The sequence below is a fragment of the Oncorhynchus tshawytscha genome, linkage group LG04 (assembly GCF_018296145.1).
Source record: "Oncorhynchus tshawytscha isolate Ot180627B linkage group LG04, Otsh_v2.0, whole genome shotgun sequence".
NCBI lineage: Eukaryota > Metazoa > Chordata > Actinopteri > Salmoniformes > Salmonidae > Oncorhynchus > Oncorhynchus tshawytscha.
The window spans coordinates 34,125,520-34,151,858 of record NC_056432.1 but is presented as its reverse complement, the minus strand read 5'-3'; the positions used below and the strand labels follow the sequence as shown (position 1 = coordinate 34,151,858).

The 26,339-nt window shown below is 43.2% G+C and overlaps 2 protein-coding genes across 5 annotated transcripts; both read left to right on the top strand.

Moving 5' to 3' along the window:
• The first annotated feature begins 1,596 nt into the window (after window positions 1-1,596).
• On the top strand, window positions 1,597-25,037 carry LOC112248616 (ras association domain-containing protein 2). Of its 4 annotated transcripts, XM_042320675.1 has the most exons (13): window positions 1,598-1,963; window positions 12,192-12,341; window positions 14,235-14,308; window positions 15,921-15,996; window positions 16,137-16,288; window positions 17,275-17,369; window positions 17,557-17,699; window positions 17,855-18,008; window positions 18,266-18,387; window positions 18,879-18,976; window positions 19,128-19,248; window positions 19,794-21,360; window positions 23,414-25,037. In XM_042320675.1, the coding sequence occupies exons 3-11, from the start codon at window positions 14,256-14,258 to the stop codon at window positions 19,195-19,197; spliced, it is 963 nt and encodes a 320-aa protein (XP_042176609.1). In that variant the 5' UTR covers window positions 1,598-1,963; window positions 12,192-12,341; window positions 14,235-14,255; the 3' UTR covers window positions 19,198-19,248; window positions 19,794-21,360; window positions 23,414-25,037. The 4 variants fall into 4 exon arrangements, with proteins under 4 accessions (XP_024273551.2, XP_042176609.1, XP_024273549.2 ...); XM_024417781.2 differs by having other exon boundaries at window positions 12,289-12,341; window positions 19,128-21,360; XM_024417780.2 differs by having other exon boundaries at window positions 19,128-21,360.
• On the top strand, window positions 23,417-24,040 carry LOC112248617 (glycine-rich cell wall structural protein 2). The gene has a single exon (XM_042320169.1). The coding sequence runs from the start codon at window positions 23,417-23,419 to the stop codon at window positions 24,038-24,040; it is 624 nt and encodes a 207-aa protein (XP_042176103.1).
• Window positions 25,038-26,339: the final 1,302 nt, after the last annotated feature.

Below are 26,339 nucleotides of genomic sequence, written 5' to 3'. Positions count from 1 at the left end.
TCTAAACAGACTAACTATATTCAGGGTGTGGAGAGAAGAGGATGGCCAATGGTTTTGTACCAGTGTTTGATATGGCAGCATGCTTGGTACTGCCTTCCTCTTCTCTGCTCTGTAGAGCTAGGAACAGTGGATACTATAGATGGAATAGACCAGTCCTTCAATTTGCTCAACTACCCCTCCCCCTCCACACCTGCAGTGCAGATATGGTGTCCGTGTCCTCTCTGTTTAAGTGTACCTGTTTTCGAGAGAGAGAATGTCTGAAATAGCATGTTGTCCACTAGGGGAGTAGGGTGTTATTTCAGCTTCAGCCCATAGACCACCTCATTTGAAGCCAATGCCTCACCTCTGTATGAGCTTTAACTCATTCTCAATGTTAAAAACCATGCCCCACGAGCCAGGTCAAGGTATGGCCATGTCTATGACACAAAGAAATATATCCCTTTCAGTTATTTTGAAGGGGAAACTACCTGAAGAATATACATTTCTCTTTCTCAAGTGTTTTATCTTTTTAAAGTTTTTTTTTAATACACCGTTATGTTTATTACAGACAGATGTTTGTAAGAAAATAAATCATGCATTTTAATATTTTGTCATGCTGCAATGTGCACCATTTATTAAATTTTTATTTAATTAAAATAAAGAATACATTTCTTTCTATTTTTAATCTGTAGTTTGGTGGAATACTTTTGCTAGTTAGAATTTTTTTAATATTGTATATTTCCAACATTGCTTCCTGTTATCATGTTAATAAAGTGTTCATACAAATTGAGAAACACCTGACAAACTTTAAACAGATGTAAAAATATATAAATGTATATTGAATTGTGTAGGCTACAGTGTGTGGAAAACTTCTGGACCAGGCATTGTGTATACTAATAGTAGCAACAAAATGTTATATTCTTTGTTCCTTAAACTATTTAATAAGATGTTACAGAATTAATGCTGTCTACTGTCTTTATTGTTAGTAGAAATCAATTAATTATGTTTAGACCTCTATCTTACTATTTCAGCCTAGGCTTAACATAAACACTAGATCTGCTGCACAACATACCCACATCATATATAGTCTCAAGTTCTATTGTTTAAATGATCCTCTTTCAACTTGTCCACTCCCTCCACCCCTGAGAGTGAGAGTTCGTGATAGTGAGATTAAGCATATTGTTGTGTCTAGTAACATCACACACTAAACCATCCTCTTTATTGACGTCAGGACGTCTGAGCGGCGCAGCTAGAGCAGATGTTACTGAAGAGATTAGTGGGACATAGAGAAGAGAGCAGCGGAGGAGAACGCTACTTAATGGCGCCTACTTTAAATACATTTTATTGACTACTATGTTTAGAATAAGAGTGATACATACAGCCTAGGTTACTGCCATACAACCCCACATATCACCTGAAATCAGTCAAAGCACATGAACATGTATTAAGGGTTAAGTACCTATAGGCCTAATGGTTTTAATATTGAATTTGACCTACAGTTTTAAAATGAAAATTGCAACTCTCACTTTAATAAGTAGGCCTATCCCTTGTGTATGCGCAGTGGGTCTAGTTATCTATCAGTCCCTATGCATGTGAATTGGGGGTAGCATTCTTTTCAAGATTCACCCTCCTATTCTATTCACCTATTCAGAGAGTGAGCAGTCAGCGCGAACAAAGCTGCGGCAGATCGTGCGCTGATTGGTTACCGGGTACGGTGCCAGAGGTCCACTACAACAGATGGGGTTCTCCTCTCGTCGCGCAGACGCCACGCATGCAAGCCCCGGTGCGTGCATGCACCGATTGTTTCCTATGCCCGGGTAGGGCGAACCGAGCAGGGAACGAACAGACTGGGCGACTCACGGTTAACGACTATCCCACCCGAAACCCAGCGTGGCAGAGAAGAACCAAGCCCAGTTGATCGTTTGTAAACATTAACAACTAAAGCCCGAAGAGGTCCTGAAAATCACTACTAGCAACTCTGTCCGTAAGTAGGCTATATGTTAAAGCGACATTAGTCTACCATGCCTCTAACGATCGATAAACTCACAAGGCAAACACTTTGTTATTTGTATTTGCATAGATATTGGCTATAGTTTCGCCAGTTAGAGCAATTGTGACTGGAACAAGTATGCGTGTGCGACTAATTTAGATCCATAAACAGAGTTTAGAAGTAATCGGAGATGAACGTTCTTGCATTGATAATGCAATGCTATTAGCCCTCAACTAACAGCAATTAGTACCAAATGATACTTTTGCTGGGAAACAAATTCACATGTTTTTCCAGTTTTTATTATGTCATTGCACAGAAATGAAACCGATTAGAAGCCATATCTGGGCTCTGCCTATACAGTTTAGTAGGCTACTCTATAAAACATTATGTGTCTGTCTGGACAGATTACATAACATCAATATCAGATAGGCTACTTAAGATTCGTCTCACACAAACTCACACACACACTAGCCAGTGGTAGTGCCCAGAGACTGATCCTCTCAGATAAGGATGTCCAAGCATGTGGTCATATTTTCCACACTATGTTGTGAGGGAATTCATAATATCGGCCTGTACCTTAAATGATTAATAGACTATTGTGCTTCCCAAGGTCATATACAATTTCACAATAGTGGTGTGATTCTGAAGGCCATTGAAGGCCGAAACGTCAATCTTTTAAACTTGTCTAATAAAACAAAGTATGTTTTATGGTGAGTGTTGCACCTTTTCCTGTCTAATGACACCATAATGGTGTGAGCCAGATTGAAGGGGCATCTTGTCTATTTACAAACACACACACACAAAAGCTTTGGCACTGTGTGATAGAGTTGGTTGTTAGACATCAGATGTTTTTAGGGTTGCTATGACAATTTGAACAATAGTGGGAGAGCAAAGTTAGGGTTGAGAGGGAGGAATTCAGGAAGAGTACAGAACTGGAGGTTTGGACCTGCATTCATCCCTTCGGCTAAAGCAGTTGAGGACAGAGGCACGGGGCAAGAGATCAAAACGTGTGTGTGTGTGTGAGAGAGAGAGAGAAAGAGAAGTCAGGAAATTGAGGTCAGGAGTTTTAATGTCAGTGGATTAGTGCCAGTCTGTGGGAGGTGGAGGGAGGGGGAGGGGGGTGGAGTCAGAGAGAGAATGGTAAAAGGGATGGAGGAAAACAAGTTAGATAAAGAGGAAACAAAGGGAAACAACAGCACTAATGAGAATAGATATTTTACAACAAGGAAGCAATAGACCAGGAGTTCAGCGCAAGAGAGCGAAAGATAGGATAGAGAGAGGGGGAAGAGAAGAGGGAGTAGAAAGCAATCTAAACTCTTCTGCTTTGCCAATATTTATACCTGCTTTCCATGCCAATAAAGCTTATTTCCTTCAGAAAGTATTCATACCTCTTTACCTATTCCACATGTTGTTGTGTTACAGCCTGAATTCAAAATGGGTATAAAAAAAAATTCATCTACACACAATACCTCATAATGACAAAGTGAAAACCTGTTTTATAGAATGTTTTTATGACGTGCACTCCATAAAAAAAGACAGCTAGAGATTATGTTTGTCTATTATGTTGAGCCGAATCACCTGGTTCATTCATTTGTGAGCGTTGTATTATGTTATTGAAGCCTGCTTAATTACCTGCCTGCCCGCCTTGCTGGAATGTCATTTAGATAAACGGCAGGTGAGCACTTTAATGATGGCTTATTATCGGTGATAGCACTCGGAGCCACAGAACTTATACAGTGCCTTGAGAAAGTATTCATACCCCTTGACTTATTCCACATTTTGTTGTGTTACAGACTGAATTCAAAATTGATTAAATATATATTTTTCAAACCTCTACACACAATACCCCATAATGACAAAGTGAAAACATGTTTTTAGACATTTTAGCAAATGTATTGAAAATGAAATACAGAAATATCTAATTTACGTAAGTACTCACACCCCTGAGTCAATACTTTGTAGAAGCACCCGTGGCAGCAATTACAGCTGTGAGTCATTCTGGGCAAGTCTCAGAGCTTTGCACACCTGGATTCAATCTCTGTGTTGATCATTGCTAGACAACCGTTTTCAGGGATCTTCAAGTAGATTTATGTCAAAACTGTGACTTGGCCGCTCAGGAAGAGTCACTGTCTTCTTGGTAAGCAACTCCAGTGTAGATTTGGCCTTGTGTTTTAGGTTATTGTCCTGCTGAAAGGTGAATTCATCTCCCAGTGTCTGGTGGAAAGCAAACTCCCCATTCCTTAACGATTACAAGCATACCCATAATATGATGCAGCCACCACTATGCTTGAAAATATGGAGAGTGGTACTCAGTAATGTGTTGTTTTGGATTTTCCCCTAACATAACACTTTACATTCAGGAAAAAAGTGAATTGCTTTGCCTAATTTTTGCAGTATTACTGTAGTGCCTTGCTGCAACAGGATGCATGTTTTCAAATATGTTTATTCTATACAGGCTTCCTTCTTTTCACTCTGTCATTTAGGTTAGGATTGTGAAGTAACTACACATGTCAATTTTCTCCTATCACAGCCATTAAACTCTATAACTGTTTTAAAGTTACCATTGGCCTCATGGTGACATCCCTGAGTGGTTTCCTTCCTCTCTGGCAACTGAGTTAGGAAGGACGTCTGTATCTTTGTAGTGACTGGGTGTATTCATACTGTCACGCCCTGATCTTTTTCACCTGTCTTTGTGCTTCTCTCCACCCCCCTCCAGGTGTCGCCCATCTTCCCCATTCACCCCTACGTATTTATACCTGTGCTCTCTGTTTGTTTTGTTCGTAGAACCTACCAGCATTTCCCCCTTGCTCTTGTCTCGTCTTAGTTCCTGTTTTCTAGTTTTTCCCGGCTTTGATCCCTCTGCCTGCCTGCCGTCCTGTACCTTTGCCCCCCTAATCACTCACTCAGGGACCCCACCTTGTATCTGATGAACTCCGGAAGTCCCCGGCATCTACGTCCCCGAGAGAGTCCGAGCTTACCTGAGTTCCACAAAGAGCTTCCAACGACTGCCGATTCCCCACTTCCCGAGCCGATGCAGCTCGGCAAGGCTAGGCTGTCTCCAGCCGAACTCGTACGCAGACTTTTTGTATCTACCTGTCCCTTCAAGAGACCTAGCTCATTCGTTGGAGTGAGTACTCTGTTGGGTCTTAAAGATAATTTTTCTTCTCTCCTTACTCGCCCCCCTCTCCACCCCACCCTGCTGTGGGGCGACCAGTCCAAGTCTCTCCTGATACTCATCGACTCTAGGGCCCATGTGAGGCTTATGGATGTTACCCTGGCGTCCGAGCTGGGCATCCCAACTCAACCCCTCTCCGTTCCCATGGATGTTAAGAGTGCTGGACGGGTGCTCTGTAGGACTGGGTCACCCACCATACCACACCCATCAACCTATGATTGTCAGGGAACCACAGCGAGACGATCCAATTCCTGCTAGTTGAGTCTCCGCAGGTTCCTGTGGTATTGGGATTCTCTTGGCTCCAGCGACACAATCCCTCTATTGACTGGGCTACTGGTGACATCGTGGGCTGGAGCCCGTCCTGCCACACTCATTGCCTGAAATCAGCTCTGCCTACCCCGGGACGTCTTCCTGGGGGCTTGGAAATTGCGCCGATCCTCTCCACCAGCCCTGCGGAGTACCAGGACCTCCGCAGCACCGACCAGTATCCAAGAAGGTCAAGCCAGATGCGCTGGCATGCCGCTATAGACCCGCGGCTACACCCGCTGAAGCCAAGATGCCATGTGGCATCCCTTGAGGAGGGGCGGGTACTGTCACGCCCTGATCTGTTTCACCTGTCTTTGTGCTTGTCTCCACCCCCCTCAGGTGTCACCTGTCTTTGTGCTTGTCTCCACCCCCCTTCAGGTGTCACCTATCTTCCCTGTTATCCCCTGTGTATTTATGCTTGTTTGTCTGTTGCCAGTTCGTTTTGTTCGTAGAACCTACCAGCATTTTCTCTCTTGCTCCTGTCTTGTCTTAGTTCCTGTTTTCTAGTTTTTCCCGTCTTTGACCCCTCTGCCAGACCTGACCCTGAGCCTGCCTGCTATCCTGTACCTTCCAAAGTGTAATTAATAACTTTACCATGCTCAAAGGGATATTCAGTGCCCTTCTTTGCGAGGCATTGGAAAACCTCCCTGGTCTTTTTGGTGGAATATGTCTTTGAAATTCACTGCTCAACTGAGGGGCTTTCAGATAATTGTATGTGTGGGGTACAGAGATGAGGTAGTCATTCCAAAATCATGTTAAACACTATTATTGCACACAGAGTGAGTGCACATTTTTACTCCTTAACCTTTCTGGTGCAGGCGTTCCGCTAGCTACCCACCTTGACAACATCCGGTGAAATTGCAGAGCGCCAAATTCAAAATACAGAAATAGTCATAATAAACATTCATAAAAAATACAAGTGTTATACATCGGTTTAAAGATTAACTTCTTGTTAATCCAGCCACTTTGTCAGATTTCAAAAAGGCTTTACGGAGAAAGCATACCATGCGATTATCTGAGGACTGCGCCCCGCTTACAAAAGCATACAAACATTTTACAACCAAGTAAAGGAATTACAAAAGTCAGAAATAGCAATAAAATTAATCACTTACCTTTGAAGATCTTCATATGGTTGCAGTCACAAGAGTCCCAGCTACACAATAAATGTTTGTTTTGTTCGATAAAGTCCCTCTTTATATCCCATAAACTCAGTTTTTGTTGGCACATTTTGTTCAGTAATCCACTGGCTCAAAGGTGGTCAAAACATGCAGACGAATACATCCTAATAGTACCGGTAAAGTTCGTCGAAACATGTCAGACGATGTTTATAATTAATCGTCAGGTTGTCAATTGTCTAAATATTCGGTTATATTTCAACCGGACAATAGCGTATTCAATAGAAAGGAAAAACAACAAAGGGCGTGCACTCGGTCACACGCGCAAACCAGCACTGCATGATTCTACAGTCCACTGACAGAAAGGTCTCATTCTTCTTCATTTTTCAGAAAACAAGCCTGAAACAATGTCTAAAGACTGACATCAAGTGGAAACCATAGGAACGGCAATCTGGGTCCTAACCCATTAGATACTCTATAGGCATTCAATTGAAAATACCCGCATCAAAAAATCCCACATCCTGGATGAATTTTCCTCAGGTTTTTGCCTGCCATATCAGTTCTCTTATACTCACATACATTATTTTAACAGTTTTGGAAACTTTAGAGTGCTTTCTATCCAAATCTACCAATTATATGCATATCCTAGCTTCTGGGCTTCTGAGTAACAGGCAGTTTACTTTGGGTATGCTTCTCATCCAGACGTTGAAATACTGCCCCCAAGCCATAAACGTTTTAACTTTATTAAGGCTTGCCATAACAAAGGGGTTGACTCAAGACATTTCAGCTTTTCATTTCTAATTAATTTGTAACAATTTTAAAAATATAATTCCACTTTGACATTGTGGTATCAAACAACAACATCGACGAAACATCGACGAATACGCTGATTCGGTGAGCGAGTTCATTAGAACGTGCGTTGAAGATGTCGTTCCCATAGCAATGATTAAAACATTCCCAAACCAGAAACCGTGGATTGATGGCAGCATTTGTGTGAAACTGAAAGCGCGAACCACTGCTTTTAATCAGGGCAAGGTGACCGGAAACATGACCAAATACAAACAGTGTAGCTATTCCCTCCGCAAGGCAATCAAACAAGCTAAGCGTCAGTACAGAGACAAAGTAGAATCTCAATTCAACGGCTCAGACACAAGAGGTATGTGGCAGGGTCTACAGTCAATCACGGATTACAAAAAGAAAACCAGCCCCGTCACGGACCAGGATGTCTTGCTCCCAGGCAGACGAAATAACTTTTTTGCCCGCTTTGAGGACAATACAGTGCCACTGACACGGCCCGCAACCAAAACATGCGGACTCTCCTTCACTGCAGCCGACGTGAGGAAAACATTTAAACGTGTCAATCCTCGCAAGGCTGCAGGCCCAGACGGCATCCCCAGCCGCGCCCTCAGAGCATGCGCAGACCAGCTGGCTGGTGTGTTTACGGACATATTCAATCAATCCCTATCCCAGTCTGTTGTTCCCACATGCTTCAAGAGGGCCACCATTGTTCCTGTTCCCAAGAAAGCTAAGGTAACTGAGCTAAACGAGTACCGCCCCGTAGCACTCACTTCCGTCATCATGAAGTGCTTTGAGAGACTAGTCAAGGACCATATCACCTCCACCCTACCTGACACCCTAGACCCACTCCAATTTGCTTACCGCCCAAATAGGTCCACAGACGATGCAATCTCAACCACACTGCACACTGCCCTAACCCATCTGGACAAGAGGAATACCTATGTGAGAATGCTGTTCATCGACTACAGCTCGGCATTTAACACCATAGTGCCCTCCAAGCTCGTCATCAAGCTCGAGACCCTGGGTACTGGAGACAACTCGAGACAACTGGGTACTGGACTTCCTGACGGGCCGCCCCCAGGTGGTGAGGGTAGGCAACAACATCTCCACCCCGCTGATCCTCAACACTGGGGCCCCACAAGGGTGCGTTCTGAGCCCTCTCCTGTACTCCCTGTTCACCCACAACTGCGTGGCCACGCACGCCTCCAACTCAATCATCAAGTTTGCGGACGACACAACAGTGGTAGGCTTGATTACCAACAACGACGAGACGGCCTACAGGGAGGAGGTGAGGGCCCTCGGAGTGTGGTGTCAGGAAAATAACCTCACACTCAACGTCAACAAAACTAAGATGATTGTGGACTTCAGGAAACAGCAGAGGGAACACCCCCCCTATCCACATCGATGGAACAGTAGTGGAGAGGGTAGTAAGTTTTAAGTTCCTCGGCGTACACATCACAGACAAACTGAATTGGTCCACCCACACAGTCCACCTGCTGCGCCTTCGTGAAGAAGGCGCAGCAGCGCCTCTTCAACCTCAGGAGGCTGAAGAAATTCGGCTTGTCACCAAAAGCACTCACAAACTTCTACAGATGCACAATCGAGAGCATCCTGTCGGGCTGTATCACCGCCTGGTACGGCAACTGCTCCGCCCACAACCGTAAGGCTCTCCAGAGGGTAGTGAGGTCTGCACAACGCATCACCGGGGGCAAACTACCTGCCCTCCAGGACACCTACACCACCCGATGTTACAGGAAGGCCATAAAGATCATCAAGGACAACAACCACCCTAGCCACTGCCTGTTCACCCCGCTATCATCCAGAAGTCGAGGTCAGTACAGGTGCATCAAAGCTGGGACCGAGAGACTGAAAAACAGCTTCTATCTCAAGGCCATCAGACTGTTAAACAGCCACCACTAACATTGAGTGGCTGCTGCCAACACACTGACTCAACTCCAGCCACTTTAATAATGGGAATTGATGGGAAATGATGTAAAATATATCACTAGCCACTTTAAACAATGCTACCTAATATAATGTTTACATACCCTACATTATTCATCTCATATGTATACGTATATACTGTACTCTATATCATCTACTGCATCTTTATGTAATACATGTATCACTAGCCACTTTAACTATGCCACTTTGTTTACATACTCATCTCATATGTATATACTGTACTCAATACCATCAACTGTATCTTGCCTATGCCGCTCTGTACCATCACTCATTCATATATCTTTATGTACATATTCTTTATCCCCTTACACTTGTGTCTATAAGGTAGTAGTTTTGGAATTGTTAGCTAGATTACTTGTTGGTTATTACTGCATTGTCGGAACTAGAAGCACAAGCATTTCGCTACACTCGCATTAACATCAGCTAACCATGTGTATGTGACAAATACAATTTGATTTGATTTATTGTGTGTAGGCCAGTGACAAAACATCTACATTTAATCAATTTTAAATTCAGGCTGTAACATAACAAAATGTGGAAAAAGTCAAGGGGTGTGAATTCTTTCTGAAGGCACTATAATTGTGCGGAAAGAGGGGGGAAGAGAGAGCAATGCTTAGACTAGAGAGAGACAGGCTTGGCTGCTGTGGTTGGTAAGGGGTGGAGGAGGAGAGGTATGCTGACTTGGCTGCTGTGGTTGTTTAAGGGTGGAGGAGAGAGAGAGACAGGCTTGGTTGCTGTGGTTGTTGTAGAGAAGGATTCAAGGGAATGCGGAGGGAGGGGAAGACCGGGGGGGCTATTTTTGGAGCCCCATCCAGACAGAACAGTTCACATTATCCCAAAATCCATCATCCCAGCAGGAATGCAGAACAGAACACAGAGCCATGGGCTGAGATAGCCTGGGTCAATGTTGGGTCAATTTGTCTGTTTTTTGGTACGGACGGTCGTTTCCCCCCAAAACAACAGGCATGGTACGTTTTCTGCAAGCAGCAGAAAGACTCAATTGAGACAGATCAGAAGTAGTGTAGTCAGTGTAGACACATCATTATTAATCTCTAGTGGACAGATGTACGTAACATAAAGTAGCTGATGCAGTTACGCAAGATTTTCGATCTAGGTTTCATTATTGATGTAGAACTGCCAGGCTAGACCAGGGGTTCCCACATGTCCAGTCTTAAACTCCAAAGCCTTTTCGAGGTTTCTTGGGCCACAGTCCAGTCTTAAACAACATACCAGTAGTGGGTCCTATTCCTATTCCTAACATACCAACATACAAGAAGGCTTGGACCAACATACTTCCGCCCTCAAGGACTGAGCCACAGCCACCCATCCCTGGTCTTGGTATTAAATGCCCAGTGCAGTCAAAAATGTATTTTAGGACAATAACCTAAAATACAAGGCCAAATATACACTGGAGTTGCTTCCCAAGATGACATTGACTGTTCCTGAGTGGCATAGTTACAGTTTTGACTTAAATCAGCTTGAAAATCTATGGCAAGACTTGGAAATGGCTTTTTTGCGATGATCAACAAACAATTTGACAGAGCTTGAAGGATTTTTAAAAGGATAATGTGCAAATACTGTACAATCTAGGTGTGCAAAGCTCTTAGAGACTCACCCAGAAAGACTCACAGCTGTAATCGCTGCCAAAGGTGATTCTAACATGTATTGACTCAGGGGTGTGAATACTTATGTAAATGAGGTATTTCATTTTGAATGCATTTGCATAAATGTATAAAAACATGTTTTCACTTTGTCATTTTGGGGTATTGTGTGCAGATCCATTTTGAATTCAGACTGTAATACATCAAAAAGTCAAAGGGTACGAATATTTTCTGAAGGCATTGTATATTTCCATACTATGAGTTTGGAATAATATTGTGAAAACTACGAAAATGCCCTTTCAGTATATGAGCTATTTGAAAAGAACGCCTGACATTTCAGCCTGCTTTGGTGGGATGGAGTTTTGGCTTGCCTGGTTAATAGAGAGTTCCAAATTTGTTAATAGAGAGTTCCAAACGTCTCTCCCAATAACAGCTAGTTTTCAATTTTCCCCTTCCCACTCCAGACAGTCCTAGCTAAATTATTGCTTGAGAAATTGCTCTTTGCTAAGAAGCTATTTTAGTTTGTTTTTATTTTTTTGTTATTTAAAACAGTCACAGTAAGGTACTTAATTATTACCCATAAATGATTTGATATTGAGATAAAAATAGCAGCATTGGACCTTTAAAAGCTAATGTCTCCTATTGTGTTGTTCAGTGGTGCCTGACAGGGCCTAATGTAGGTGCTGAAATATTGATAATGCTGCATGGTGTGTGGGTTGATTGTGACCATATGAAAAATGTAATACCAATCATTAAATGTGTTTATGGTTGTGAGGTGTTGGCGGGACACCTGAGGTATGGTGTGGTTGTTTGTTGCTTCGTACCTCTCAATTCCTCTCTGTCTGTATATGGGGGTACGTGTGAGCCTTTCAGAGAGAAGCTGTGTGTGTTTTTGTGTGTGTGTTGGTGCCTTTCTCCGTGTGTGTGTGTGTGTGTGTGTGTGTGTGTGTGTGAGAGAGCGATATCATATTTAATGTCTGTAGTTTGAATTGAGGAAGTCTCACTCATGTCAGAGCGTCAGCGTCAGTTTCCGCTGTGACTGAGGCTCTGAAGGAGGAAGAGATTAGCGGATGGGGAGCGCTTCCTTTTAACCAGCCCCTTCAACCGCCACTCTCTGGTGCTCTCTCCATCGCCTCTCCCCTTTCTCTTACAAACACACTGAAGCCTTAGACTGAGGCACTGGGTCATCTACCCTTGGTACACAGCCACTGAGACAGACTCTGAAGAGCCACACTTAGTGCTGAACTCTCTCTCCTCCACAGAAAGGACACAGTAGCTTCATTGGGCTCCTGCCTGCCTGTCTTCAGGTAAACTCCTCTGACTGGACCCTGAGGACTAACTTATTGTGTGTTTGTGCAGCTAGCGGATCTCTCTCTTTCCTGGCCTACCAGCATCATACAGATCTTAGCACGGTAAGCCACACAGCGGCCTTATACACACGCACACAAACACACACTATTTCAGCAATGAAATAGTGAGGTAGCCTGCCACAGTAGTTGTAGCAAGATACACTGGGTAGCATAACAGTGTGGGTTAGAGTGTATGTGCTAATGGCAGGGATTTAAGAGGTCTTTCAAGGAGGAGGAACTTAGCCTTGTCCCAGGTACCAGCAAGCTGAGACACTGTGTGCAACTGAAATGATTCATGCACCTGTCCTTGTCCATCTGGAAGCTTCTGTGCTGCCCCCTAACATACACACACCATTTCAGCTGGGCAGGAAGGAAACATGTGAGGGTGCTGGCAGCATGCCATATTAAATGAACATCTGTTTGTGTGATGGTCACCATGGAAGCTTCCGTGTGTGCTAGTGGTTGTCTGTGTGCGGTGTGTTTTAGCCAGATGGGAGAGGAGGAGGCAAAGAGGAAGAGAGAGAGATTGTGTCCTCCATCTCACACTGACAGAGACTTGTGTCACAGAGACAGTTTGTCGAGTCACACCAGGAAAAGGAGCCATAAAAACTCACAGACCCATATCACATGGGTCTGAGCTAGAGGTCAACCGATTATGATTTGTCAACGGCGATACCGATTATTGGAGGACCAAAAAAGCCGATACCGATTTTCTGACTTTTTAATTTTATTTATTTGTAATAATTACAACAATACTGAAGGAACACTTATTTTAACTTAATATAGTACACCAATAAAATCTATTTAGCCTCAAGTAAATAATGAAACATGTTCAATTTGGTTGAAATAATGCAAAAACAAAGTGATGGAGAAGAAAGTAAAAATGCAATAGGTGCAATATAAGAAAGCTAACGTTTCAGTTCCTTGCTCAGAACATGAGAACATATGAAAGCTGGTGGTTCCTTTTAACATGAGTCTTCAATATTCCCAGGTAGGAAGTTTTAGGTTGTAGTTATTATAGGAATTATAGGACTATTTCCCTCTATACCATTTGTATTTCATTAACCTTTTGTCTATTAGATGTTCTTATAGGCACTTTAGTATTGCCAGTGTAACAGTATAGCTTTCGTCCCTCTCCTCGCTCCTCCCTGGGCTCAAACCAGCAACACAACGACAACAGCCACCATTGTAGCAGCGTTACCCATGCAGAGCAAGGGGAACAACTACTAGAAGGCTCAGAGCAAGTGACTTTTGAAACGCTATTAGCGCGCGCTAACTAGCTAGCCATTTCACATCGGTTACACCAGCTTCATCTCGGGAGTTGATAGGCTTGAAGTCATAAACAGTGCAATGCTTGACGCACAGCGAAGAGCTGCTGGCAAAACGCACGAAAATGCTGTTTGAATGAATGTTTACGCGCCTGCTTCTGCCTACCGCCGCTCAGTCAGATACTTAGATACTTGTTTGCTCAGTCAGATTATATGCAACGCAGGACACTATCTAATATCTAGTAACATATCAACCATGTGTAGTTAACTAGTGATTATGATTGATTGTTTTTTCTAAGATACGTTTAATGCGAGCTAGCAACTTACCTTGGCTTACTCACTCATTCACTCAATTAGTTTTTGGTAGCATTCCCTTTAAATGGTTTAACTTGGGTCAAACGTTTGTAGGCCTCCTTGCTCGCACACGCTTTTTCAGTTCTGCCCACACATTTTCTATAGGGTTGAGGTCAGGGCGTTGTGATGGCCACTCAAATACCTTGACTCTGTTGTCCTTAAGCCATTTTGCCACAACTTTGGTATGCTTTGGGTCATTGTCCATTTGGAAGACCCATTTGCGACCAAGCTTTAACTTCAGTCTCCATCTATTGGTCTTCAGTATCTATCCACATTAATGTTTAAAAGCATCTGATCACAATTTCTCTCTTTCTCTCTCTCACACTCTCTCTAGCTCCTCTCATGCTGACTGAGAATGGATAACATGCAGGATGGGGTTCAGATTGGAGACAACAAGTTCATCAGCAAGTATGCCATACACACACTCACACACTCTCTCTCTCACACACACACACAGCTCAGCATTTAACACCATAGTACCCTCCAAACTCGTCATCAAGCTCGACACCCTGGGTCTCGACCCCGCCCTGTGCAACTGGGCACTGGACTTCCTGATGGACCGCCCCCAGGTGGTGAGGGTAGGTAACAACATCTCCACCCCGCTGATCCTCAACACTGGGGCCCCACAAGGGTGCGTTTTGAGCCCTCTCCTGTACTCCCTGTTCACCCACGACTGCGTGGCCACGCACGCCTCCAACTCACAATCATCAAGTTTGCGGACGACACAACAGTGGTAGGCTTGATTACCAACAACGACGAGACGGCCTACAGGGAGGAGGTGAGGGCCCTCGGAGTGTGGTGTCAGGAAAATAACCTCACACTCAACGTCAACACAACTAAGGAGATGATTGTGGACTTCAGGAAACAGCAGAGGGAACACCCCCCTATCCACATCGATGGAACAGTAATGGAGAGGGTAGTAAGTTTTAAGTTCCTCGGCGTACACATCACAGACAAACTGAATTGGTCCACCCACACAGACAGCATCGTGAAGAAGGCCTCTTCAACCTCAGGAGGCTGAAGAAATTCGGCTTGTCACCAAAAGCACTCACAAACCTCTACAGATGCACAATCGAGAGCATCCTGTCGGGCTGTATCACCGCCTGGTATGGCAACTGCTCCGCCCACAACCGTAAGGCTCTCCAGAGGGTAGTGAGGTCTGCACAACGCATCACCGGGGGCAAACTACCTGCCCTCCAGGACACCACTCCACCCGATGTCACAGGAAGGCCATAAAGATCATCAAGGACAACAACCACCCGAGCCACTGCCTGTTCACCCCGCTATCATCCAGAAGTCGAGGTCAGTACAGGTGCATCAAAGCTGGGACCGAGAGACTGAAAAACAGCTTCTATCTCAAGGCCATCAGACTGTTAAACAGCCACCACTAACATTGAGTGGCTGCTGCCAACACACTGACTCAACTCCAGCCACTTTAATAATGGGAATTGATGGGAGTTGATGTAAAATATATCACTAGCCACTTTAAACAATGCTACTTAAAATAATGTTTATATAATGTTTACATTATTTATCTCATATGTATACGTATATACTGTACTCTATATCATCTACTGCATCTTTATGTAATACATGTATCACTAGCCACTTTAAACTCTGCCACTTTGTTTACATACTCATCTCATATGTATATACTGTACTTGATACCATCTACTGCATCTTGCCTATGCCGCTCTGTACCATCACTCATTCATATATCTTTATGTACATATTCTTTATCCCTTTACACTTGTGTGTATAAGGTAGTAGTTTTGGAATTGTTAGCTAGATTATTAGTTGGTTATTACTGCATTGTCGGAACTAGAAGCACAAGCATTTCGCTACACTCGCATTAACATCTGCTAACCATGTGTATGTGACAAATAAAATTTGATTTGACACACACACACACACACACACACAGAGTGTGTTCAGGCGTGTGTAGTAATAACAAAAAGTATAATATTAATGTATGTAAAGTAATAAATTGTTGTCAAGAATAATGTACTTCTGTCTTCAGGGCAACAGTCCTGTCCCACCTCAAAACCTACAACCTTTATTATGAAGGACATAACCTGCAGTTGAGACACAGAGAGGTGTGTGCGTCTCTCTCTCTCATATTACTTTGCTGTATAATTTACCACAAACTGACTCTGTTCAATAATTCACCCTGCCCCAAAGGGGTAATAACTGTCTGTGTGTGTGTTTATTGATTATGGTAACTCTATCTCTACAGGAGGAAGGGGAGCTGATCGTGGAGGGCTTGCTGAATATCTCCTGGGGCCTGCGTCGGCCTATCAGTTTGCAGATGCAGGACGATCACGAGCGAATCAGACCTCCCCCCTCGTCTACATCCTGGCACTCCGGCTGTGCCCTGGATAATCAGAGGTAGGGAGTGAGCTCTGGTTACCATACCAAGGCAACATATAGAAACGTACTACGTACTGTATGTATAAAAGGTCTATGTTTTTACCAAGGGTGTATCTTTTTGTTAATACAGTATGTCCTGATACCATGGCCATATTGATATCTCTTTATTGTAACCAGGGTGGGTTACGGCGACCTAGATATAGGGTTTTTAGTTTACTTTGACCACACATATTGTCTCCGGTCAGTAGTGCTGAGCGATGAACCAACCTTTCTGTTATTTGAATTCCATTTAGTTAGTTTTTTTTCTGTGAGCTCAATGCGCACATTGCAGTTTCTCTAGAGATAAATCAGATCCAGCCTGAACTGTGCAATGTAGTAGGGAGTTGTAGTTTCCAACAGACCAAAGTTCTAAGTAGTTTAGCACAGACAACCTGCTAATTAACTAGCATGACCACAATCCATTGCATGCCTGTTTCTTTTATGCCTGCTACTGTACATAAGAGACAGAAGAATGCACAATCGAGGGATAGAGAGCAGTTGTTCGCAAGGTGTGTACCTGAAACTCTAAGTGATCTAAGTGATTGATAGTTGGTATTCAGTTGTAAAAGTATACATTATTTACTTTGAGGAACTAGTACGGGATTTTGTCAGACAGGATAGGCAGCAGCTCTATAGAGATAAAATAATAAAGTCATTAAATAAAACAAATGTAATATACACAACAACTCGCTACAAGCATTTCGCTACACCCGCAATAGCATCTGCTAAACACTTGTATGTGACAAATAAAACTGGATTTGAACTGAAATATTTTACTCAAGTCATGTGAATAAATTCTGGATAAGTGACAGGCACTAATGATTACATAGAGACCATATTTCACTGTTCCTCTACCTGTCTCATTTACACTTTGATGTAAAACAACTTTGAAGAGAAGATAATGTGTCATAAATAATGTCAAGCTATTAAATATGGGAATATTCCTGTTTTCTCTATGTCAATAGCAATGAAGGTACCCAGCAGACCCTGCCCAACATAGAAGTGACAGAGCACGAGAGCCAATCCGAGGACAGTATTGTGAAGGCGGATGAGGAAGAAGGTGGATCTTATAGAAGACTAGTCCGAAAACCTTCAGCATGTTATTATGGATAACTCAATTATTTATCCTACATTAGATAGCCATGTCTGTTCAACACAATACATTTTTAGAACATTCTGTGACATTCATAGGAACGTGATTGTCTGACTCCTCCCCTTTCTCCTATCTCTATGCTCTGGTTGGACAGAGGAATATGAGCGCTCCGCCCAGCTGCTGAGGACGAAGAGCGATGCCGGGTTTCTGAGGAAGGCCCAGCGCCGGTCGCCTAGCGACCAGAGGAGGATACGACGACACCGTTTCTCCATCAATGGACACTTCTACAATTACAAGGTACCCATGCGCGCACACACACACACACACACACCATAATACTGCAGCTACACACTACTATAACGACAACATAATACGACAAATAAATTCATTTTCTCTCTCTCTCTCATTCCTCTCCCATTCTCATAATTGTGCTCCCCCCATTGCCCCTTTAGACTGCAGTCTTCACTCCAGCGTATGGTTCAGTTACTAACGTGCGGATCAACAGTTGTATGACCACGCCCCAGGTGCTACGAGTGCTACTTAACAAGTTCAAGATTGAGAACAGCCCAGATGACTTTGCGCTGTACCTTGTACACACCAGCGGGGGTGAGTGAGTGCGGTGTCATGTGGTTCTGTGTCTGTCACAGAGTGTGAAGCTGAATCACGTTCTCCCTTTCACAGGGTCAATGTGAGCAATGTCTGTGTTTATCCTAGAGTAGAGTATGCATTATTAACTGTTTTTGTGGGCGTGTGTGCGGGTATGAGAGTGCTGCAGCTCTGTGGCAAAGCATGGCAATCTACTAGCGTAACTTAAGCACACCCGTTGTAATGCAGTGAAAGTTTGACAATGTTTCTTCTTTCAGAGCGTGCAAAGCTGAAGCGCAGTGACTACCCCCTGGTGCTGCGTGTGCTTCAGGGTCCGTGTGAACAGGTCAGCAGAATCTTCCTAATGGAGCAGGACCTGGGCGAGGAAGTCACCTATGATGTAAGACTGCTAATGTATAACTGCCAAATCATTCCTCGCCTACATACCACTGTGTAACTGCTAAATCATTCCCCACTTCTTAGTACACACAAACTTAATCACGTCCTCAGAATGGAATATTCTGTATGTCCCCTTATCTATTACAAAAGGGCTCAGTTCAATATAACCTGCAGTGGGCTATTTATGCACTAGACTAGAATTTAAATAGACCTTTTACCATAACACAGTCCAGAGTCAAACCAAAACCATAATTTACTTACCGTAAGTTAAGCAGCTTAGGGGTCTGCAAGCCAAGCCAATTAGTTGTCCTCAACAATGACTTGCCACCGGCTTGACAGTGTGAAGTCACTGCCCATAAACTGAAATAAGCTATTGTGACTGTATGACATCCTTTATATAATTGTTATTATTACAGTATTGTGACTTTGCAATAGTTGAGGGTTCAGGCCAAGTCTGTGTTTGTAATTGCATTTCTTCCTCCTCCCCACCAGGTGGCGCAGTATATTAAGTTTGAGATGCCAGTGCTGCAGAGTTTCATCACCAAGCTGAAGGAGGAAGAGGACCGGGAGGTGCAGAAACTCAGGAGCAGGTGAGGTGCCGGCAACATCTACCTACCTCCCCTGAACGGCTGTGTTTATGGTGTCATGTACTGTGTATTTATGTCTCATTCTCTTCCCTCCCTCTCTCTCTCTCTCTCTCTCGCTCTCTTACTTGCTCTCGCTCTCTCTCTCTATCTGTAGGTATACATTTCTGCGGTGTATCATTGAGAAGCAGCTGCGTTGTCTTCCTGAGGGGACTGCCTGTATGTGACCTCCTTAGCTACCCCCCCCAACCCCAGACGCCGTCCCAAGCCTCAAACAGGTGTGACCCTGAACCACCCTGGGGAGAGGCATCCATTCTAACCTCGCTTTAATCTCTTCCAAGACCTCTATAGGGACAGTGTACTAATTCTGTGAGCTGGGTTGTGTGTGGTAACTTCCTAAGTTGGGGTCATTATGAAACATGATGTCTGCTCTTTCCGTCCATACCATGAACAAACAGTACATATCCTCCTTGCTGTCCCAATCCCTCTCTGACACACCTGCCTCTCTGTCGTGATATGTGCATATTAACTGTATCCATATCAGCAATAATAATGGTTAATTATGAAGGTACGGTTTGGCACTTTTCTCTTGTGGGTCTGTATGGGGCATTTTAGACTGTCCCATGTCCTACACCACTCAGATGCAAAATAACCTAAAGCACATCTAAATCTCTTTCTTAGTTCTACTGAGTTAGATATATCTATCTCTTTCCATCCATTATTCTCTCTACCTCTCTCTCCTTGCATATTTGAATTTTCTATTTTTGGCCAAAGCCCCATTTTGCCACCTGCAGATAACTGATTGTCTCCCTCTCCAAACCAGAACCTGCCTTAGACTCAAGAGTGGCATCCCACACTAGATGAGAGACTCACCCACCCAGTCAGTCGGTAGGGGGGTTGAATGACTCCTGTCCTGTGACAGTATGTGGTGTTGAAACATGCCTGTCACACAAGTGTGGTACAGTACTATCTCCATGATCAGCTCTACAGAGGCAGGAACTGTAATGTAACTTCATGACTGTTCTTGCAACAGTTAATCTAAAACTGTCTCCTAACCAATTCTAGTGGAATGGAAAAAACATGTATTTCTGCTACCTGTGTTATTTTTTTTCTTACCTTTATTTAACTAGGCAAGTTAGTTAAGAACTAATTCTTATTTACAATGACGGCCTACCGGGAACAGTGGGTTAACTGCCTTGTTCAGGGGTAAAACGACAGATTTTTACCTTGTCAGCTCGGGGATTCGATCCAGCAACCTTTCAGTTACTAGTCCAATGCTCTAACCACTAGGCTACCTGCCACCCCATACCAGGGTTATGCCAGAGTTATAATCACATAGTGTAGTATAGTGTGATATGACCGGTGTGTCTGCTCTACTAGCATAGCTAGAGACTGAAGCACAAAACATAGAGAGGACCAGAGTTCCTTAAGATTGTGAATTATGTACATGATGAATCAACTACAATAGCTCAAACGAGGGAATGTTTTGTGTGTGTGTGTGTGTGTGTGTGTTAGGTTGTGTGTGTGCACGCACATTTCTGAAGCAGTACTTACTTTCCTGGTAGATATTGATCTGTGTGACAATGTGCGTGTGTATGACTGTATACAGTACTTTGAGATGTGGTACAACAATTCTATTACACCTATATCTACCCTCAGCTTTTAAAAGGTTGCTGTATATTGTCTGTGAGCGAGTGTGAGTGTGTGTGCATGTATGTCTGTCCTTTCAATTTCTATGGCTCTTTCAAGACTGACACCATTTATTTCATAATAAAATATTTTAGCTGTTGTAATGTTGCATTCTGACTCTCTCTTCAAAGGCACATGCCACTATTTAGAAATGTAGCTTTTTACAATGATGATTATTTATTTGGTCTGTACTGTCTAGCCTTTTTGGGTCTGTGGGTAGAAACCATATTATCCTGGTTGTATAATACTTACTTAATACAAAGCTGTATAATATTACTCTGTGTTATTGCTGTATGTTTTGGTAGGCTTACAGTAACTGCAGGCTAAACACACACACACAGGTCGTTTTTTGAGTTTCTACTCTGTTGGTGGGTTAGGGGCTGAGACACACACACACAGGTTCTCTTTGGCTAAGTGTGCAGGTATTTCTGTGTTGTTGGGGCATGGGCTTACTGTAACACTACAGTGTTAGCAGGGATGAGCATCATTTGTTTATCCTGCTCAGCCAATGAGGAGGTCAGAGATAGATCCCCTCTCTACCTGGCTGAGACCATTTGGAGGTTGAAGAGACCCGTCCCACACTCTCTCTCTCCCAGACAGTCACAAGAATCCCTGACGATCACACACACAAAGGAGAGAGCCAAAAGGACATCCTCTTGACACATCTGTGATTTTCCTCAGCTCTTTGTCAACTTCTACAGGTAAGAGTTTCAACTCTCACTACTGCTTTTAGCTTTGCGGTCAAATGTACGTTATTGTTATCCTTCTGTCATTTCTAGAGATTTTTAAATCTGTGTTATTGATGATGTAGCATCCTGTAACTGTTATCTGGGATTTGGAAAATACAAATACCAAGATGCATTAATGCAGGTACATCACGTGTGTCAATAGTGTTATTTGCCAATGTTTGACCCAGTTGTATCCTGTATAACTAGTTCTATAGTGGTCAAATGTTAGTCTAAAGAGTTTTACATAGACATTTACACCATGCCTAAACAGTTACCAAAACCTATGTAGAGCTGCCCAGATCAAGTTAGTAAACAATCAGAATTGGATCATTAAGAGGCTAAAGACAAACTATTAACATCTGTCCAAACTCATACAATGTGTGAAGTATGAGCAATATTTTATAAAATAATTCTCTTTTTTTTGAATGAAAAAGGATTACATTTACAACTTTCAAGAACTCTGTTTTCTGAATGAACCCGGAGGGAAGTTATAGATCTCCGTGTTCTGTATGAACCAGGAGGGGTGTTCTAGAACTTTGTTTTCTGAATGAACCCGGAGGGAAGTTATAGATCTCCGTGCTCTGTATGAACCAGGAGGGGCGTTCTAGAACTCTGTTTTCTGAATGAACCCGGAGGGAAGTTATAGATCTCCGTGCTCTGTATGAACCAGGAGGGGCGTTCTAGAACTCTGTTTTCTGAATGAACCAGGAGGGAAGTTATAGAACTCTCTGTTTTCTGAAATAATATCTACCAGTGGAGGCTGGTGGGTGGAGCTATAGGAGGATGGGCTTAAACATGTGGTTTCTATATGTTTGATACTGTTCCATTAATTCCATCCCAGACATTACAATGAGCCCATCCTCCTATAGCCCTTCTCACCAGCCTCAACTGATCTCTAATGAATGTAGGTAATCTTGGAAACTGGAACGCTACTGGATTTATCTACAGACAAAAGGTTCAGGGATAAGGATAGTCTTGGCGCCAAGGACACAGATTACACTGTAATGCTGTGTGATGATGATGGGGAGAGAGGAGGACAGACAAACAGTCTTAGGGAGGACAGATTAGTGGTAAAGAGGTCTGAGTAAGAGAGACCGAGACAGAGGAGAGAGATGCACAGAGAGATGAGAGGTAGAGAAATGAGAGATTATGGAGGTAAAAACCATATGACCATTATTGAGATGTAGTAACATGGTACTTGTGAAGTTAATCTGTTATGGCATTGGTCTAGTGGTCATCTCCTGACCAAGTAGAACATGTATCTCTTGGGTTTTGAAACACAAAAAAAGGGGATTGACAAGGACTATTGTCATCTCGCATCAAAAAAGAGTTAAGAGAAAAAATGTTGACAGCAGAAACTCTCCCTTCAATCCCCTCGTTGTTTTTCGTACTAGACTAGAACCAGAGTTCGTACCAACCTGAGTTTATATACTGACTTGTCAATCCACTGAAGACTTAAATCCTATGTTGAGTTGTTAGATCTTATCTATGCTATTGTGTGTTGACTTCTCACAGCTCGTGTAACACTCTTCTGTCAAAGCTGGATTAGCAGCCGCAGCTCGCTCTGCCCTGCTCTTAATTTGTCTCTAGCGTAAAAATAACCTTTACTTAGCACATTCTCAAAGCCTGCAGTGACGAAAACTTTAGTGCGTTAGTGTGTGTGTACGTTGTGTTCTACCATACTCAAACGTGTGTGTGTGTGTGTGTATGTTATGTTCCACTGTACTAATCACTGGACAGACTGTCCAGACTTGCTGATGAATGCAGGCATTACATCACTGTGTGGGTCTTAAGGCTTGCAGCTGACACTAAACACAGATCTGGATCAGCTTTCCCTTGTCAATCAACCCAGTTAACCCACAGGTGGTTTAACTCCTAACTGACACTGGATTAGCTCGTAGGGTTATCCCACTTCACACACAGTCATGATCATGTCTTGTTCTTGTCTTGATAATGACCCAGCGCTCCTGTGGAAATGTGGGATATTCTCAACAATCACAAACTGTTCATGATCTTGTTTTCACAGAGAATGAGGATTGTTGGCCAACGGAGACTTCTCACTGTGGCAACCTGCCTGTTGCTCCTAGCAACCGTCTGCCCCACCTCAGAGGCTCGCCGTGGTGGGGGCTTCGGTCGTAGTGGGGGCTTCGGTGGGGGGTGGGGCGGTAGTAGCCGTGGGGGTTACCCTCGTCAAGGTGGAGGCACGGGATACCGACCAATGCCATCCTCGAGTGGACAGGCATACCGACCAATGCCTGCCCAGAGTGGACAGGCATACCGACCAATGCCTGCCCAGAGTGGCGGCTCCAGTGCGGGGAAGATGGCAGGGGCTGCTGCTGCTGGTGCCGTGGGGGGAGCAATGCTGGGCAGTGCGTTGAGTCGTCCTGGCTACGGAGGAGGATATGGGGGTTATGGAGGAGGTTATGGAGGTGGTTATGGAGGTGGCTATGGAGGAGGCTATGGAGGAGGCTATGGGGGGTACCCCAGAGCTGGAGGGTATGGCCCCAGGCCTGGTGGCTATGAAGGTCCAGAGGGCTCTGGGGATATGGGGTACTACTATGGAGCATCCAGTGGGCCCATCTATAACAGCATCATCGTCATCATCGGGTCACTAATGTCATTGGTGATGGGGCACTGGGTGGGAGTGATGTAGAGATGGAGTGAAGATTTGGATGGAGTCACGACTAAAGCTCTCCAGACCAAGACCATATGTATATAAAGGCTCTTGAGACCCAAACCAAAACTAGGCTCTGACCAAGATCCAGATCAAGACCTTGGGCATTGAGTCGGAAACCATGACCTCGTTGACAATGAGATCACAGTTCCATCTGTTCTGACTCACAGGTATCGTGGGGCAAATACACTTCCTATATAGATCCCTGATGCAGAAAGACTCTGATGTGGATTCTTTGTCAACTGATTGCACACAAAAAAATGTACTTTTTCTTTTCATGAGACATTACACAACATAAAATATCTGGTGTGTGATAGATGACCTTCCGGTCAAGCACTTACTACCTCCATGAAGCAGTAGTACATGATTTACTTCTCTTTACCATGGTTGTTATCAACAGTTTAATATTACCATATTGCAGTAACAGTTTACTTGAAAGACTCACGCTATAACTCATCTTTCACTGATTTCAACCCTTGGTAGAATACTGGCAGCTTTTGGATGTGGATTTGTAAATGCTGTATATTGTTCTAATCTATTAATTATATTTTGTGTCCATGACTTTTCTTACTTTATTGAAAAGGATGTGATTCTGGGTGAGTGGAGTGTATTAACACCATTATGAACCAGGTGGTTCGAGCCCTGAATGCTGATTGGCTGAAAGCCGTGGTATATCATACCACAGGTATGACAAAACAAAAAATTTTAGTGGTCTAATTACGTTGGTAACCAGTTTATAATAGCAATAAGGCACCTCGGGGGGTTTGTGGAATATGGCCAATATACCAAAGGGCTGTATTCAGGCACTCCAAAACTGCCCTTAGCCATGGTATATTGGTCGTATACCGTAACCTTTTGTGCCTTGTTGCTTAAGTATAATACACAATAACTAGTTCCATGTTCTGTATTGGTGTCATTTGATGAATCTGATGTAGTTTTCCTTTCGTGTTACTCCAATAAAAACATGGGAGACAGAGACGCGTGTATCCATTCATGATATTGACCATAATCATGTGTAAAAAGCATAACTATCATTAGATCATGAAATGAGAAGGTGACAGTTCAGATAGTAGTCATATTTAAATTAGGCTTTTGAGGCCAGACAAAACATGCAGTCACTTCAGTACCTGTGCAACAATCACCAGTCAATCGAGCATAGTTCTAGTAGACATTTTGGATTCTAGAATGTGAAATCTGTTTTGGAGAATTTGTGAATGGCTGTATATAGGTCATTCATTGAAGTGGATCTCAATTCAAATTTAAGATTAGGAACCTGACACACACAGTGGAGTTATTCATAGCTATGGTAAGTGGTTTCAGTATTAGCCCAGATCATTAGGCTGTAATGCTATTGTTGTGACACACATGTTGACGTGCGCCAGGTATGTTGGTCAGCACTCAATAACTAGGATGTCCTATGACTAAACACCCTCACTGTGAGATCAATTATATTACTGTGGGTCTCCTGGCTGTCAGGCTGTAATACAGTCACTTCATCAGTAGGTGGAGACATAAGAGAACTGGAAGAATACTGGTTACCTGTTAAATTAACCCCAAATGTCTGGAAATGATCCTCCTAACAACTCTGTCTTACTCATGCAATTATGTATGGTAGACCTACAAGTTGCGACTTCCTTCTGCTCTAATTGAGCTAACTGGAGGAGCAGTATCTTCATATGTATTGACGTATTAATAATGTTGATCATGATCATATAAAATAAATATAGAGAGAACTTTTCTCAAATGTATTTTCTCAGAACGAGAGAGCAAGATAAATAGCTTCTGCTTGACTTGTAGCCAGAATGTTCAGGCATCCTAATCTATGCAGATAAAGGGCATTCACTGTTTCCTCTCCTTCTTTCTCTACCTTTCACATTTAATAGTCACGCTTCATTTCAGGACCAAGTTCTAGGCTACCTAGCAACACCATGCACTGTGCAGGCTGTGGTTGTTATGGATATATTCCCATGGTCCATTACAAGAGATGAAGGCCTAGCAACAATAGTCATTCTGTTTCTGTATTATGTCCAAGGCTACTGATTGATCAAACAAAAAGAGAAAATGATTTGACAACGTATCCTACAGATAAAACTAATAACATTCCTGATTCTCTGGGGTCAGACTTTTAGTACAGAAATAGATATGTTTATCGTTGGAAACTATGTTAGATTTGTCCAAATATAGCCGCCTTCACACAGCATAAAATACGTTATAAAAGACGGCTTAAAAGAAACAAATCCCAAAGATTCATTTTGTAAAGTAAAACCCTAGTGTGCTT

Excerpts from the sequence above, each read along its gene's own strand:
- LOC112248616 (XM_024417783.2), top strand. The coding sequence starts at position 14,256 with ATGGATAACATGCAGGATGGGGTTCAGATTGGAGACAACAAGTTCATC. Across the intron at positions 16,289-17,274 it reads TGTGCCCTGGATAATCAGAG|CAATGAAGGTACCCAGCAGA; the intron begins GTAGGGAGTGAG and ends CTATGTCAATAG. Across the intron at positions 17,700-17,854 it reads GACACTTCTACAATTACAAG|ACTGCAGTCTTCACTCCAGC; the intron begins GTACCCATGCGC and ends TTGCCCCTTTAG.
- LOC112248617 (XM_042320169.1), top strand. The coding sequence starts at position 23,417 with ATGAGGATTGTTGGCCAACGGAGACTTCTCACTGTGGCAACCTGCCTG.